General features: G+C 36.5%; 1 protein-coding gene across 2 annotated transcripts in view; it reads right to left on the bottom strand.

Moving 5' to 3' along the window:
• PDHX (pyruvate dehydrogenase complex component X) overlaps positions 1-17,423 on the bottom strand; it is a 32,958-nt gene that overhangs the window by 4,533 nt on the left and 11,002 nt on the right. For both annotated transcript variants that reach the window (XM_085581685.1, XM_021555099.3), the window contains exons 4-9: positions 12,481-12,686; positions 11,175-11,273; positions 6,400-6,571; positions 4,791-4,938; positions 2,899-2,957; positions 77-235 (exon numbers count right to left, since the gene is read on the bottom strand). In XM_085581685.1, the coding sequence (XP_085437811.1) occupies positions 77-235; positions 2,899-2,957; positions 4,791-4,938; positions 6,400-6,571; positions 11,175-11,273; positions 12,481-12,686 (843 nt within the window). The remainder of the gene's footprint in view (positions 1-76; positions 236-2,898; positions 2,958-4,790; positions 4,939-6,399; positions 6,572-11,174; positions 11,274-12,480; positions 12,687-17,423) is intronic.

Genomic DNA, 17,423 nt, shown 5'->3' with positions numbered 1-17,423 from the left:
GGTCATGCTACATTTTCTGCTACAGAAAACCATACAGCTGCTCTATTCTTCAGCCTGCTGCACATTTCAGACCCACCTTTGCAGAGGCAGCAATTTCCTGTATTCCCTTGGCAGCAACATCTTTTATGATGGGCGTAATGAGCCCTCGGTCCGTTGCCACGGCAATGGAGATGTCAATGGACTGCAGCCGCCTGCAGACTTCCCCATCCCACGTCACATTCACATCTGGCATTTGCTAACACACAGACAATAAAAAAAAGACAGCTGTTAAAAGAATAACTGTACAATCATTTATTAAGAAAAAGGAAATTCCTTTAAGACATATAGCTACCTACAGGCATCCACCAAGTGAATTAGTTTGCACTGATTTAATTCGTATTTACTTTATCAAAAAGCATGAAATGTATGCACCAGAAACTAAAAATGGCAGGACAGACAGAAGTTTGTTTAGTGTTGCTAGGAAAAAAAAACTCAAATTACTAAAAATTTCACTGATAACATGTTATAATGGGTCAGCATGTAAACTCTCAAAGCAGTGCAACTTCTCCCACAAAATAAATCATAAGATGTTGGATTTTAAAGCATGGATATGGACATCCTACTGTACCTGCATGTTATTTTTCACTGGTGTCTCAAGAAAGAGTCTCAACAAATAAAATATGCTGCAGGTACACTCACTGTTATTCAGATGTTCTCCTAAAATGCATCAGATTATTTTTTTTTGTTGGTGGACTAAGTTAAAATTGAGATGTTAACTGATAATTTCATTTTGTTTTTTCAGTTTAATGAAATGAAGAAAGTATTGCAGAAAAATTATGGGAGAGACACAATATCAAAAGTAACTGTACTGTCTATCTAAAGTAACTGCACTCCCAGGAAGAAGTGGTACAACAGTATTCCGAGTTCCTATTCTTCAACACCAGAATGTACAGTGAAAAAAAAGTAAAAGGAAAGAGAGAAAAGAAGAAAAAAGTATGTAGTATTCTTTGCAAGCTAAATAAAATTCTAGAAGTCCCACAGTTTACACAGTTGTAAGATGCCCTCAAGTGGGTGCTGTGCAACTCAAACTCTTTATATAAAGGTATTCAAAAGAGATGGCAGAGACAGAATTTGTCACTTCAACAATTAAAGATTTATTTTTAAAGTTCAGCTGCTATAGGTTGTTACAAAGCCCAATCACTTGAGGATATCAGCCTGGAAGTTTTACTTCTTTCCTCCACCCTTCTCCCTTCTTGTTCCACAAAGAAGAATGGTTATACTGGGCTGTCACCTGGTGAGCCCACTGGCACATTCGCAAAATCTTGGCTGTCAAATGTCAGCTGAAACACAGAACCCATAACTGGACTTGTGATATTCTAAGTGAAAGACAAATTTAGCATGTTCAAGAACCAATACAAGCAGTATCTTGAGGTATGTCATAAACTGTCAAACCAGCTGCAGTCAGCTCATTAAAGCTAGAAGAACATATTTTTCATTGTTCAGAAATAAAATATTAACAAAATATTCTCTGAAGAGTACCCAGAAAAGAGTCAATGAAACTGCCTTGAATTTAAACTTGAAGATGTATTTGCACTACCCAATTTCAGGGGGGAGGTACAGGCAGAAGTAGGTTTTCTTTTTTTTCTTTTTTTAAAGCAGTTGCCCACATCTTTTCCTGAAATGCTGAACAGAAAGGAGATGAGATGTGAACTTGATCATGAATTTGATATACTGAGTTAATTATGTTGGGTTTTTTTTAGTGTATTATTTTAATAGTCAAGCAAATGCTAGCATAGATTTCTAACAAAGCAATAGAATAGAATAATTTTATTGATTACTTCCATATCAACACAACATTATCATCACCTCAAAAACTAACAGCCCCCTCAGAAGACAAAACACAAAACCTCTTGCTCTCTCTGTCTCCTGTTCCTTTTACTTGCTCTCTGGTGCAGAGATAAATTATCCAACACTCACAGCAGTTCATGGTAAACTTGGGGTGTCACTATTTCCTCACAAAAGGTTTCATTAGGCCACTAAAAAAGCTTCTTGTTATGTATATATGTAACAAAAGCACAGCACACATATTTAGCTCTCCCTTTTGGTTTTGGTATTAACTTGTAGAGTTTTTTTTCTGGTCTAAATAAAGCCTCAAATTTCTCTCAGGGCACTTGCTTATGAAACTGCCTAGAATCCTGTCTATTTTCTGTCCAAATTATACATTAAGCTATACCTAAGATATGCCTCTTAAAATTGTACACTAATATTTAGTACATGTTCAGCTAGAAATTTGTTAAGGCTCTTCCAATCCAGTGTTCTCTCAATTCCATAGGAATACTCCCCCAACTTAAACAAATTCCTCTCTCAACTTCTAAATAGTTCAAATTATCCTCACAAATGAGAAAACCAGCCTTCACATCCTTTCCAACGTTTTTATATTATTTTGAGGTAATCCAGGCAATGAGAATTCCTAGCAATTAGAAGAGTGGTTGCCAGAAGAATTTTTATTTCAAAGCAGGCATCACTTAATGTACCATAAGAATACACCTGAAGTAATAACAAAGTTTGTGTAAGACTTAGGTAAATGTTTGCTTATAACTAAAAGAAATAAGATGTAACTAAGCTTAACTGAATGATCTTACAAATGCCTTTAGTCTGCTGACAAAGCAACTACAGTGATTTGCAGATGTTAACAGCAGTAAGTTGATCTTCACTAGAAATTCTCATTTTTATAGTTCACAGCATAGACAGTGAAGAGAATTTTACCTGGAAACCTAAAAAAACCTGATAATAAGTAATACAAAATTACCAGCTTTACTGTGAACCCACTCACATCTCCACATAGACTCACAAAATTCTTTTCTTGTCTCCTTGGCAGTTTACTACTAAAAATATTCTTAAAGTCAATTATTTGCTTACCTTCAGAGTAACTGCTGTTGCCTTGATGATAAAATCATTTACAGATACTTTAATGTCATCTGCAAAGGGAAACAGGAAAAAAATCTAAAAAGGGTAACAATCATTATTTATAAGATTTGCTTTATCAGCATTTGTGTGATGACAAGACTAGTGATTCAGCAGATTTATTTCTTTGAAGCATTAACAGAAAGTCACTTATCTTCAAACTCCAATAATAAAAGCAAGAAAACTCTTCCCTCCCTTGGGACAAAAGACATATCCATCAAGAAAAATCTCCTGCAAAGGCACTCAGGAGAGTTTCAGGAGACTGAAACTTGTAACTAAAATCAGGAGTGGCATCAGAAGCACAGATAATAGATACAAAGCAGGTTAGGCCATAAAATTACCCTAAAATGGATTTATACAATATTAAACTTATCATTATCACAACTGAAAAAAACCCTAAATTACCCTTCCACTACTGTCAGCAAAATTGATCAAGCAGCAAAATTGCCTAATTTTCAAATCTGGTTTATAGCATGTAACATACATAAGTTTAGAAATATTTTTGCAAGGGAAAATAATTTATAGATCATTACATCACGTGAAACATCCTTAGGTCATCACAAATTTAGAGGAGTGAACCATGTATCCACTTACCACATAACTGGCCTGCAATATTTGCCATGATTAGTAATCTATGTATAAGAAGAGAGACCGCATTCCAACAGAACATAATGGAACTTTCAATTTCTATGCTGCACTGACAGAATTTCACATCAGACAAACCTGTACCTTGATCATCAAATACGCACTGGTTTCTGTTTGCATACTATATTCCTAACCCTTGGCAAAAATGTCACTGTCCAGCAGTAGAGCAGAAATACAGTTAAATGATCCACATGTGGTAATATTTTACCCTGCATCACTGATGTTTATTAAAAACCCCACAATTTCCATCAGAGGAAACAAAAATCGACCAGGACAAGCTCTGCTATTCAATTTCATGCAAAGACATATGGCTTTTCCACCTCTGCAGTTAAAGGAAATATTCATTAAGAATTAACAACAGCAGGAGAGGTGTGAAAAATTTCAAGTTAGTGTTCCTAAGATCCTTTTTTGGTTCATTCCTTATGAATTGCTGCTATTTAAAGAAAATATCAGCTTCAGAAAATGTCTTTGATTCTCATTTGTGAATAAGATACCATTAGGAAAAATAACAGGTAGAAAAATGACCTGGGTACTGTTGCATTAAAAATTAGTCACACAAAAAAACAGTGGAAGGACAAGCAGCTCTTGTATCATCATCTAGGAAATCTCAATATACCTGTCAAATTTAATTTTAGACCAAACAGATAAATAAGCATGGGCTAGTCACTAGTACAGAACAGTTGGCCTCAGTTTCTCAATCAGTACAGCAATAAAAATGCAAATTAAAATTATTCTGCCATGTTATTCTGAATGCAGAGCTCACATGACTTAGGAAAGCTACCATTTGAACCTACAAGCTTTCAAACCATGACAGTAATCGTGAAGCTTTAGATCAAAACTTTAAGTGTCTTAGACCTACAAGTCACAGACAGTACCAGTCTAGGAGGTTCAAGTCTCCATCAAACAGAGCATCACTACTTGCTTATGCAGCCTGGTTATTGTGAGAAATAAGACTTCAGAGTGATATGTGAGCTGGCAAAGTAACACCTGTCTTCCTATATTCTGACAAGTTGTCCAATTCAGTAATTGCCAGGAACTACAGCTTGAGTCCAACATACTGAAAAAAACCCTATTAGAATGCATAGTGGTCTACCTATACAAAATCTACACCTCCTGGGGAAGTTTATATAAACAGAAAAAATTAAACAATTAGTATAACCATATTAGTATTACCACATGTTAAAGTAAATCAGACTACCAACCTTTGGCCAATTCTTTTCTCAATTTCAAAACAGCATCAATGGCACAGTCAGCAGCAGCATATGCATGAGGTATAGTGGTTTTAGACTCTGTTAATCTCTTAGCAATAACTCTTCGGATGTTGCTAGCTGGGATTTCTGTGAATGTGCCCTGAAAGAAATCACATGCTGTTTATTAAATATCAGGACAGCAAACACAGTTCCCCTTTGCTGAAAGTACTCCAGCATTTATGCATTACCATCAGTGACTCCTGACCATGTCAGCTATCCCCTGGGTATCCAAAAGTGATACATTCCAACTACTGACAAAGACCTTTGAGTGTTATAGTCTATTCCTATCAACTGGGATCAACACAACAGGTTTTACAGATTAATTCCATTTTACAGTATAGAATTAACCTAGTTTAAAACAGAATAATCCAAGTATTGAGGCATTTATTTTCAGCCAGAATATATAAGCACTATTTCATCTTCCAGGCTTGGCATATTGCTCAGATTATGCTTTGCTCCATTTAAATTACAGAAAGAACACTTCCTCAGTAAACTGCTTTTTCAATTCCCTGTGTAGCTCCTTAAGACAGGCTTTACTGCATCTTTTCTGTTATTTTTCTCTCTCCTTCCAGATAAATCCAATAATGTTTGAATGGCCAATTTCTTCCTAGAAACGGCAACTTGCAAGTAATCTCTCTAAAATACTAGTGACTACAGAAAGCAAGAAGATTCTGCAAGACATTATTTTATATACTTAATCTTTAGCACCTATCCTTTGAACATATAAGGATTCATAGAATCCTTAGTACATATTCAGTGTATATTCAATAGCACTCAACACACAATAAATGGCAATATGTATGTTCTGGTGCAACCATAGACATATTTTATTCTGTGATGGATCCAAGTCTGAGATTTTAAGCTGATTGGCTCTTTGTACAGTGCGAAAAAAAACAAAAACCAAAAACAAAAAAAAAACAAAAAACCAAATTAAAAAACCAAATAAAAAAAAACAGCAGCATCTCCTGAATATTATGAATTATAGCTACCTTGTAAACTTCAGACTAAAAAAATACAGCAAATTTAGTTCTAGAGCCAGAAAGTGTTTTCCACAAAAGCTTTTCAATTTCTACTAGTGTGTATTTCAGCAAGGGCATTTATTCTGTAAAAAAATATTTTATAGTATTTCTAACATTTCAATTTAATTTAGGTTCTAGAGTTAGCGCATTTACTCTCCAAGGCAGCCACCACAAAGCCTTTTCCTTCCTCAGGTCTTCACAACTCATTAATGGACATTTACATCTTCCAGGAAAGCATACAAATCAAGTACAGTAAAAATAAATCATTCTAGTTTCTCCAAGGCCTGCAATATAAATTTTTCCATCACTTCAATTTGCAAGCTACACAGAATAGTATGCAGACCATCATTTCAAGGATTTCACAGTTTTAATTACATTGCCTTAGAATCACTGAAACATAGAAAAAACTGCACATCACTGAGTTTGACATTAGGGTGGCCTTAGTTTCCTTCTTCTCTCTAGATCTAGAAATCTGAGAGCTACTGAAGCAGCTTTTGCACTATTCAGCTGTAGCAATGCTGAAATCTTAGCAGAAGAGTTACCAGTGCAGCAGGTTTTCCTGGTGTGGAAACTGGTGGAATTGCTGGCCTTGGATAGGAAGTCACGGCTGTTGCTTGTGAAGGAGAAGGCACTGCAGCAGGAGCTGGGGAAACCACAGGTTTCAATTCACTGGGTTTACCTTTCTGCATCTCTTGCAGAAGTTTGAGAGCATCCCTGGTGATTAAACACAGTGAAATACTGACTGCAAAGAAGCTATTTAACAATTACCTAAGTATTACTATTCCATCACTTATTCTATTTCATTAGCCACTTCTGTACAATTTCTGTTGTCAAACCAAACATTAAGAAGGTGATTATTATTAAATTATATTAATCTTGTGTTGCCTTTGTGGTATCTTTTTAGTAACTTCTCATTAACTTCCATGAATAAAAGGGCCTGAATATGCAGTAACAGAAAACACTTGTGTTAGAGAAGCATAACAATCATCACTAACTGTAAGCATGTAAAGTGATTTTTGATTGCACCAGCAATTCTTCTAAATGAAAAAGTACATTTATTCAAGCTATAAAGTCTAAAGTAAAAGCTGTTTCATCTGTTATATTTGTAATACTCTGAATTGAATGTAATTACTTAGTGCTAAGTGAAAATTGATAAACACATTTATCACTCATTTCTCTGCACCTTTCTGACATAAATCTGCAGAGCCAGGCACAGATGTTATACAGGCCCACACTTCCTAACACCACATTGGAGAAACAAAGCCAAAGTGTTCTCCAAGGATTTTTTACTGATACAGCTACCACCACAAAATTTTCCTGTTGTGGGCACAGTATGACAGAGAGGAGAGGCTCCATCTCTAAGCCATGACACTGTGTCTGCTCCAGGTGCACTGCATTCATAAAGCAACGAGGTAAAGACCAGCACCTAGGAGGCTGAACAGAAATAACTGCGTTTCCACCATCACTGCCAACTGCAAGGCAAGTCATTTGTAGATCTCCTCTCTTTATTCTCCAGATCTGCTAACAAAAGCCTGTATAATATACCCCAGATAAATTCCTATCACTTCAGCAAGAACACAAAAGTTCAATTTCACAAATTGGCAGAGGAAACTAAAAAAAATTAAAAATCAGACTCCTTAAATACTTCCAAGGTTTGAAACACAAAACATAAATGCTAAACAAAGCTATCTAATTTCAATAGATTACTGCTTAAGAGACTATTTTGAGTGACAGCCAAGAGTTTATTAAATCTTTATAGAAAGAACAAAATCTCAGAACATTATGCATTCTTAGTTCTTCCTAAAATGGAGAACTCCAGAAACAAGAATTAAAAATTGAAAACCTCTACATAATGCCTCTTCCCATTGCTGATTTGCTTCAATTTATTCTTACCTTCAATACATACTTCAACAAACAATATTGAGAACAAAAAACAAATGAGCTCAAAAGAAAAGTTTTTGTCAATTAAAAACTGTTACTTGTTTTCCCAAATTAACATGCTGGCCAAGATTTGTTTTAAAATTAAATGTTGATTATTTGACACAACTACTGCATCAGAGGAAAAAAAATAGATTTCATAGAATGAAAATCATTCCCTACCATTACAATTTGAAACATAAAAAGTAACTGCATGACATAATACAAGCTTTTTGGTTAACATTTAGAAGGTACCAAAAATCTGTTAAGGGCTCTCACTTGACAAGTCATAGGAGAGACCGTCTGGTTTTGGTTGTTTTTAGTGCATTAATTGGAAAATGTATTGCCAAAATTGAGCTTATTTTTAGATTTAAAGATTCACTCAAGACGTTCTGAAACTGATTTGTACAAAAGACACATATATAAAAATCTAAGTTCACATACGGTATACACACATATGAATAGAGATTCCCCCCCATCAATTCTAAATTATTTAACTGGTTAAGAAAAACAGGTGCATCAGTGTTATGACTGTCATGGTTGCAACACTGCAAACCTGAATATAATCAGAGTTAGAAGTGGCAACAAAACAAATAAAATTAAACAGGTTTAAGTAAAAGTCAGGTAAATAGGTATTTTATTAAAACTGGAAAAAGAAGGATTGGTCACATCTTTCCAACAACTCTATTAGCTTCTATCAATATGAGTCAGTAACAGAGAAGAGAGATAACAAACATGAAAGAGCAACGTCTTTGCAGAAAAGATATGAAAGTTTAGTAAACATTTATTGAACAAAAATATGCCTTACCAAACTGCTATTATTAGAAATATGCAGATTCTGGCAACTCTGTTACACTTCAGTTTACCACTACTGCAGAAATGTTTGGTCTTTTCACTTCATGTTAGCCAAGACTCAAAGAATGGTGAGAGAAAACTGAGTATATTGCGTTCAAAATATACTTTTCTTGATACAAATTATGTTAAACAGACACCTAAGAATCTCTGAGGATCCAGCAGTGCAACAAGAGATGCATAGATTGACAGAAGCTTCCTGTGGTGGCAGTTACTGTTACTACATTGTACCCAAACCCTTTATTATGTTTCATAGTCTCTTTTCACAAGTTTACACCTGTTTACTCAATTCATAGATTTCCTGCAAGAAGGCAAATGGGTAGCAGAGATTCAGAGCACATCAGAAACTTAGAGGTATCAGATTTACTGCCCTATCATTATAGAAAGAGCTCATTCCTCCCAAACAGCAGCTAACACATTGCACACAGCAGAGATATCAGGATCAGTATGTACTCCATACATGCACATGAATTTAATCTCCAGAAAAACAGCACTCCATGGGTGTGCTCTGCGTTCTTTGCAAGCTGAAAATGCCTGAACAGCTCAGAGATCCCAAGACACACTGACTTAACAACAGCTGGGAGCAACAGGGCCTCAGAAAAACATGGTTCTCAATAACCAGCTTTTTCATGGCTGCACTTATAAATCCCTAGACCACTATGAAATAGAATGGGAAAGGGCAGAGGTAGCTGAAACAATCAATTTTAATATAGACCTCCCAAACATGTCTGAGCTGATGAGTAAAAACATGGCGCAATCTCTGACAGAATTTGTGAGTTACTTTGTACTGGCACACCAATTTTCTAGGATGTTTCTAGGACATTTTTGAAGAAAACGATATTAAGTGATATGAGAAGATATTACTTCAAAATAACAAATAAAAAACCCCTGACACTCCACAAAAAAAAAATCACACACAAAACCAACAACAAAACAGGCAGGAAAAAAACCAATAGTAATTCAACCTTGAACAGACACATAAGAGAAATAAAAATAAATGAAAGTATACAGATAAATAAAGCATTGGCCTGCTAAGCAAGAGGGTCACAACAGAGAACACCAGTAGAGTGGAAGTTCCAACTGCTGTTGCAATTTTTACAGTGAATTGAATTTAAAGGTAGAAAGTTGGGAGAAAGTATCTTGCTTGGTTATGTAACTTGCTATCTTTCTTTCTTGTAGTCTGGTGAGTGCAGCAAAAGAAGTATTTCCCTGAATATCTGCAGCAGCTCTCTATAAGAATCTGCACATTTAATTTCAAACTGAATATAATAGTCTGTAGGCATCTGAAAAGTTAACCCCATTTCAAAATAATCGTTAAAAAACCCCAGACATTCTTCATCTTAAACTGACATTTCATAGCCAAATCTTTTGTAAGAAAAAAACAGTTTTAAAAAGAAATTATTTTGCTAGGTAATTCTCATAACTACAGAAAAATCTTTGCTAGATCTCCATGACAACTAGGAAGTGTTTATTCGTTAGCTAAAATCCTAGAGGGTTTCCACCTGCCATAGCCTCATTACACATTACACTTACATAACTAAGAAAGAACTCTCTCTGACGATTTGCTGTTACACAGCATATTCTATCCAATTCCTTATTACATCTCAACTCAGCCAAAGGTCATAAGGAAAAAGAAACTGTCATTTTACGGCTCCAGTTCCAAGTTACACTGACCTGGTCCAGGCTGTCTCTAAATGGAACTAAAATAACAGTAGCCAGCAAAGTCTGTGTAAGTGAATGATGGTACTTGTCAAAATAAATAATTTTACTGAGAACAAAAATATTTATTTCTGCCACTGTCCTTACTTCCAATAACATACATACTCGTGTGAAGAGAACACATCATTTCAAGGCTAAATGCACTGGATCCACCACATTTTTTTACATTCAACTTTCTCATTCAAAGGCTTGAGGGCTGATCATTACATTGAAATGCTCAAAAAGGTACAAAAAACTACTAGACCATAAGAAAACCACAGCTTGGTAAACAAACATTCTTTAAATCATAGAGAGGAGAAAGCAAAATGGGAGAAAAACAGAATTCTGGAATTTCTTATCATTACACTTCATTGCTCCCCCCAGCCTAATACAAATAGGAAAAAATGAAATCCTGACAGATTTCAGAACAGAACTGCAGCAAAAAAAGAAAAATATCTGAATTCCCTGAAGAAAAGGAGTTGAAGAAAACAGGCCACTGGTATTTTATTTTGGCCTTGTATGCATCTTGGGAAGTAAAATTCTTGAGATCCACAGTGGTTGCTAATAGCGACCATTAGGCTGAGCTGCAGGAAATGTGACAGCACTACTACAAAGCTAAGATGGGACTTAAAAAATACAAATATATGTTTTGGGGTTTTTTTAATTAAGGGCTTCTTCAAATACTTCCTAACCCATTCTCCCTATCTTTTCAACAGATTTTTCAAATTTAACTAAACCCATCCATATCAAAAAATGGAAAAAAGACATGGCTTTTTAAATAAGCAAACTTCAATCTAATGGAGATTACTCTAATATCAAAATTTGTAGGTTTACCAAATTATCTACATACTCTTTAGTGAAGATTCCTCGAGGCCCAGTAGGTGTAACATTGCTTGTATCTAGTCCATGTGTCTCCAGAATGTTGCGAGCTGCAGGACTTAAGCGAACCCTGAAGAAATGAGGGGGGCAAATTTAAATTATTTAAATAGTAAGATTAACTTATCTCAGTAATGTACGTCATGAGAAAATACATTTCTCTCTGGTCAACTATAAAGTACAGCACACTGGTGCAGAGTACCCAGTGCATCTTAATATGATTAGCTTTCTGGAATGAGGAGAAAAGCCAGCATCTAGAGAAAATGGTTTAGAATTCTTAGATACAAAGCAACAACACTCATAAAATAATAAAATACTTGGTTTCAAGTCTTTCCACAAAAATATCTTATTCATTATTTCCCAAAGGAGACTACATTTGCACCTCATTGAATTTTAAGAATGGTCCATTAAGCCCTTGCCAAAAAACACCCCATGTCATAAATGATCATTTGGTTCCAAATATGCTGATACATCTCTAACAGTTGCATGTTCTTTGGTACTAAAATGAAAGACATAATCCTTTCAAAGATCCTTTCCTGGATCATCCTCCTACTACAGGTAATGCCTGGGCAATGACCTCAGCTGTCGTTCACTTGCATGAGGAAAATCTAAATGCTGGCAGCATTTAGAACACAGCAAACCAGATAGAAAAGGCAATGAGGTTTGGGGGGAGAACAATAAGCACAAATAAGGAGTGATACCTCCAAACAGGATACATCCTGGGACACAAAGTGATTATGGATTATTGCTACCTAACATTCTGCAGCTGACCCCTCCTCCAAGATGTTTGCAATGCTTAGAATACCAAGAGACCCACACCAAACTAATAAATAGCACATGAACCGACTTGTTTAAGTTTTTCACACTCCACTGTTATGAAAATATTAGAATAAATCTGGGCAATTTCTTTTTTTTTTTTTCTCTCCTCAAATAAATAGAAAACAAGTCATAGGTACACCTAGCTTCTGATGCATAAGCACTATTGTCCATCCTGTATTAGCACAACTTCTTTCCAACTGTAAGCTGAGAATCCTTAATAATTTGATTTCAGGAAAGAATATAAGTACATTTAATTCTAATAACATTATGTTGTTTAAATTGACTTACTGGGCTTATGAGCAAAGAAATAGTCTAGGCCTGCAAGGTTTATCACCTCACTCATACCGAAATACTCTCAAAATGACAGTCTACTATAGGTAAAAAGGAATAAAAAATATTTCTTGGTTCAGTTCTACTGATTTAATGAAGAGTTCCATTTCATAACAAACATAGAAACTTACTGCAATTTCCCAGGTTGATGTTGCAGTTTAGGAGGGGCTGAAGCTGAAGGAGCTGCAGGAGCCGAGGCAGGTGCAGGTGCTGGTGGAGCCACAGAAGATGGAGCACCAGCATCAGCTGGTATTTCAACTTGCTTCCAGTCCTGGCCTTCCTCTACCAGCAGACCAATTATTGAGCCCAAGCGAACATTTTTGCTTCCTTCTTCCACCTATATTAAGAACATTAAGTTACAAATTACACTGTCTGCTCTAATATGACTAAAACCAGTAGATGTTGAAGTTTCAGGCATATTAATGACATTTCATCAGTAAGAGATATCCCATTTTATTGCTACTATTAATAAGATATTTCAAGACTGAAATTAATTACAATTGCTATTATAAGGAGAGGAACATTAAATTATGCCCCAAATCCCATACACCTAAAGTTAGCACTCAGAAATCAAAGTAACTTTTTATACACACAGCCTTTGCAGCTCAGAACTAGAATAGAAAAAGAAAAATTATTACAATTCTGCTTAACTTTTCATCTCCTGGATTTTTGAGTCACTGCTACATTTTCATTACTCACAATAAAAAAAACCTCTGTATAAACCTAAATGGACCCTAGAATCTCAGATGAAACAAATAGAAGGACTTTAGGGTGCTGGACACAAGACAACAGTGTGGATTTGCAGCCCAGAAAGGCAAATGCAGGAGTGTGGCCAGCAGGGTGAGGCAGATCATTCTGCCCCTCTACTCCACTTTTGTGAGACCCTAACTGGAGTGCGTTTTCCAGGTCTGGGATCCTCAACAAGACATGGACCTGTTCAGAGTAGGTCCAGAGGAGGGCCACAGAGATGACCAGAGGGTTGAAGCTCCTCTCCGACAAAGACAGGCTGAGACAGCTGGGGTTGCTGAGCCTGGAGAAGAGAAGGCCTTACAGACATTACAGCAACATTCCAGTGCTTAAGAGAGTCTTAGAAAAGGGAGGGAAAGGGCCTTTTTACACTGGCAGGACAAGGGGCAATGGTTTTACAATCAAAGAGGGCAGGTTTAGAGTAGAAAGAAATGCTTTACTCAAAGGTGGTAAAGCACTGGAATAGGTTGCCTATAAGGGTTGTGGATGCCCTATTCCTGGAAGTGTCCAGGATCAGGTTGGATGGGGCCCTGTGCAACCTGATCTAGTGATTGGCATCCCTCGTACGTGATGATCTTTAAGGGCCCTTACAAAACAAAACACTCAATGATTCTATGCAGCCAAAAAGAGTAAAAAATATCCTAGCTTTGGTAACAAACCAACAAAGCACAGGGAGAAAAAAATTGAGATAAAGTGAACAGAGAAGTATAATTCCCTTGGGCTTTTGCTACTGCAGCATAGTGCTTTAGCCACTAACAAATATATACTGAAGTAAACGTTTATTTCCTCCACTGAGATGAAAAAGGGACAGAACTTATGCTGGCTCATTCTGCAGTGGAATTTTTTTAACAATGTAGTTTCCATACCAATTCTCATTTAGGCCATGAATGAGAAGGTGGTAATGGATACTAATGTTAGGGAAACATTCCTGTCTGCCTGTCAGGAGCCACTCTGGCTGTCAAAGTCCCACCATGTGAATGGGAACCAAAGGCCCTTTAAAGTAGGAGGCTCCAGTAACCACATGGATGCCTCACCTGGCTCCCTGTTCACCCTGCCCCACATTCAGATAGGTCTTCATTACCAGACTGACCCTGGGTTTCCCATAGCAGAATCTCAGACATCTGAATCCCTAAAAAAAATTTAATTGTGGCCCAGTAACACAAAAGCAACTCAAGCTGGTGCCTGTGGGGAAGGACCACAAACAAAGGAATTCCCATGCTCTCATACCCTCAGTCTGTGCTGCCAATAGTCTGGGGTCTTCTTACTGAGTCCTTGGCTCCTGCTGTGTCCCAGTGTCTGGTCACCTGGCCACTGCCACAGGATGCTGTGCGCTCTGCTGTGCAAAGGGTCAGCACCAGGTCACAGCCCCTTTTCTGGTGCTCCCACCACATCCCTCACCCAGGGCAAAACTTGCAGCTCCCACTGCAGCTACACATCCAGTACCTGCTCTAAGTCTATTCCTCAACAACTAATTACAGATCTTAAACAATCATTCATCATCTGTTTTGTTCCAAATTGAACCATAAAGTATTTTAGGGAAAAAAAAAAAAATCAGTGTTAATTTAAGAAGCAACTCAACTGAAAGAATAATCATCATTCTGAAATTACCCGTCTAATATTTTATTCAGCTATTTAATCTTTTACTGCATTTTACACTGAATCAGATGTGATCATTAAAAGAACTATTCAGATAGAAGAAATATATATGCATGAGCTTCTTACTGTTAGCCTGCTCTTCCTAAGCCATACATGGATTATACAGTCAAGAAAAACCAAGAAGGGTTACAGAAGTTGAATTAATTTAACCTAATGAACCTCCTATCTTTAAATGCAAAACCCAAAGCATTAAGCAGACTGTGTGCTCATTTGACTCAAGTTTTCCATACTGAACTCTGTCAAGATGGTGCAGAATTGTAGCTGGCATCAAAAGGCACAAATTTTTGTCACATTTCTTTTAGGAAGTGACTGAAATTCAGGCAGATGCTAGCTCAGAGGCACAAAACATTTTTAAATTCCCATCAACTAATTACATCACATGTGAAACTTCTGAGTGGCCCTTGGAAGGACAATCTTTTCAATAAGTAATCATCACCCCATCCACAAACCTGACACAGCTCATTTTATACGCCTTACATAAACATCTACTGAACACCTAATACAGAGCAGAAATATCCACCAGACAGTGCAGAAAGACAACCAAGGATCACACCTGAGCTAGGGAAAAAAAATCTGAAAATTTCTGATCTTATTGCTTTCTTATTATTTTTGTTTCTGAAACATCAGGGTTTTTCTGCACTTCTTAGGAGACTGGAACAAAAGCCCATCTATTCTGTACTCTAACTCTTAGGCCTACCATTTCTAGATTCCAAGGATTAAAAGAATCCATTAAAAATTGAGTTTTCATAATGATCTGTTCATGTTACTCCAACAAAGCTGCCTTTCTTCCCTTATTCTGAAAGACGTTATAGTTATTTTCTACCTCCTGGCATCTCCTCCTCAGGTTCAGCCCTTGGCATTGGATTGTTACTGGATGATATGGATATAACTAAGGCTGAATGTCACTGCTCCATGACACTGATATCATGTAACTGCTGGAAAGTCTGGCTCTGATTTATCAAAAAATATGCCACAAGAGCAATACACAGAGAAATTTTGAAATTTGCAATGCATTTGAAATACAAGATATGAAATTTAAAAACCCACAGCTTCTGAAATACTAATGTTACTTGTAGCCATCATGAATTACTATTAAAGAAACTAAGCAAATTTCTATTTAATCTCTCTAGGATCAATTCTTTAATACTTTTGACAGAGAGAATCCCTGTATCTCTCCTTCATATTATCTAACAAAGCAGTGTCTGCAAATGCAGAATAGGTTGCACAAGATTTTGTCAAGGTTATCAGAAGCAAACTGATTTTCAGAAACATTCAAAACTGAAGAAGAGAGATTTAAAATTAGTGAAAGCATTGCCCAGCAATTATGTAAATAACTACATGGAGACTAAACACTGATTTAAAAATACGCCTGATGTGAGACTTCATCCTGGCATGGCAGAATAGATCCTCTGAAGCCTATTAAATGTGTTGTTTTATAGTCAAACACCAATTTAGCAACAGAATTAAAAGAAGGAAAAATATTTTAAACTCTTGTCTATATACACTAGTACTTAAATGCAAGTTATCCTGTAGAAATTGAAGACTAATGACAGTATTTGTGAGCCCTGACAGAGTTTATTTACAGTTGAGTTCCATCTCACAACCCCTCTCCTCCCTATGCCAGCCCCTCACCTACCTTGAGACTTTCACTTTTGCAAATGATGTTGCCTTTGCTTATACAAAAAAGGAAAATACCAAACAGAACATCATTTCTCAAATGCTGCCACACAGGAAACGACTCTCCCTTTTCTGTTTTTGCAAAGAATAACTGTGCAAATACATGCTGATGTAAGAAAATACAGCTGTAGCAGAGATAGGAAGCCTAATATACCAATGCAAAACACTTTTGTAATAGCAGCACAAACACATGTCTCACTGTGCATAGGGGTAGAACTTTCTCACGGCTCCAGGAACCAGTTTGTACCCATGCCCATTCTGCTGTTTCCTAAGTAGCTAGATTGCAATTAATACCAGTATGCCTCATTTGTATGATTATGTGATCCACACCTCATGGGTAATGTTCCCTACATGAGACCTCCCTAACCAAATAATGTAATATTTACTGAAAGTACACATTTCTCAAATTTTTATTCATTTTTCCCCAAATTCTTACAATTCACCCTGTTTAATTATTTTGGAGGGAAAGAAGAAACAGCTGCAAAACACCACCAGTTGAGACTGCTTCAGAAAATTTCCTACTCATCCCAGTTCTTGTTCTTTCCATTATGCTTAATCAATGTAATTTTGATAGAGGAAATTATTAACTCCAAGAACTGTTCCTTGGGTCAGTCCATCTTGTATAACATTCCACCTTGAATGACTAGCACAAGACAACCTGGCAGAGAGATGACACATCCTGGGTAAAGTACAACCCAAAATTCTATATTCCAACTGATTGTTAACTGTTTTCCTGCAACTCAGAGTAACAGATGTCATAAACTGCCATATTTCATGGACATAATTCACCGGTGTAAAACATAAAAAACAATAGGTTAAGTGAAAATCCATTAAAATATATACAGAATCATGTATCAATAGTCTGGCACACACATGGAACAAATAGAGCAATTATTTCTCCCCAGGAATACAAGCAAGGGCATTTTTCTGAATGCTGAGCAGAAATTTAGCTATCTAAACTAGTTTTTGAGGCAATATGCTAAACAGTCTGAAG

This window comes from Lonchura striata, chromosome 5, assembly GCF_050655825.1.
Source record: "Lonchura striata isolate lonStrDom1 chromosome 5, ASM5065582v1, whole genome shotgun sequence".
In the NCBI taxonomy this organism is placed as follows: Eukaryota; Metazoa; Chordata; class Aves; order Passeriformes; family Estrildidae; genus Lonchura; species Lonchura striata.
Note: the sequence above shows the minus strand (reverse complement) of the source record. Positions and strands in the feature narration are given on the sequence as shown.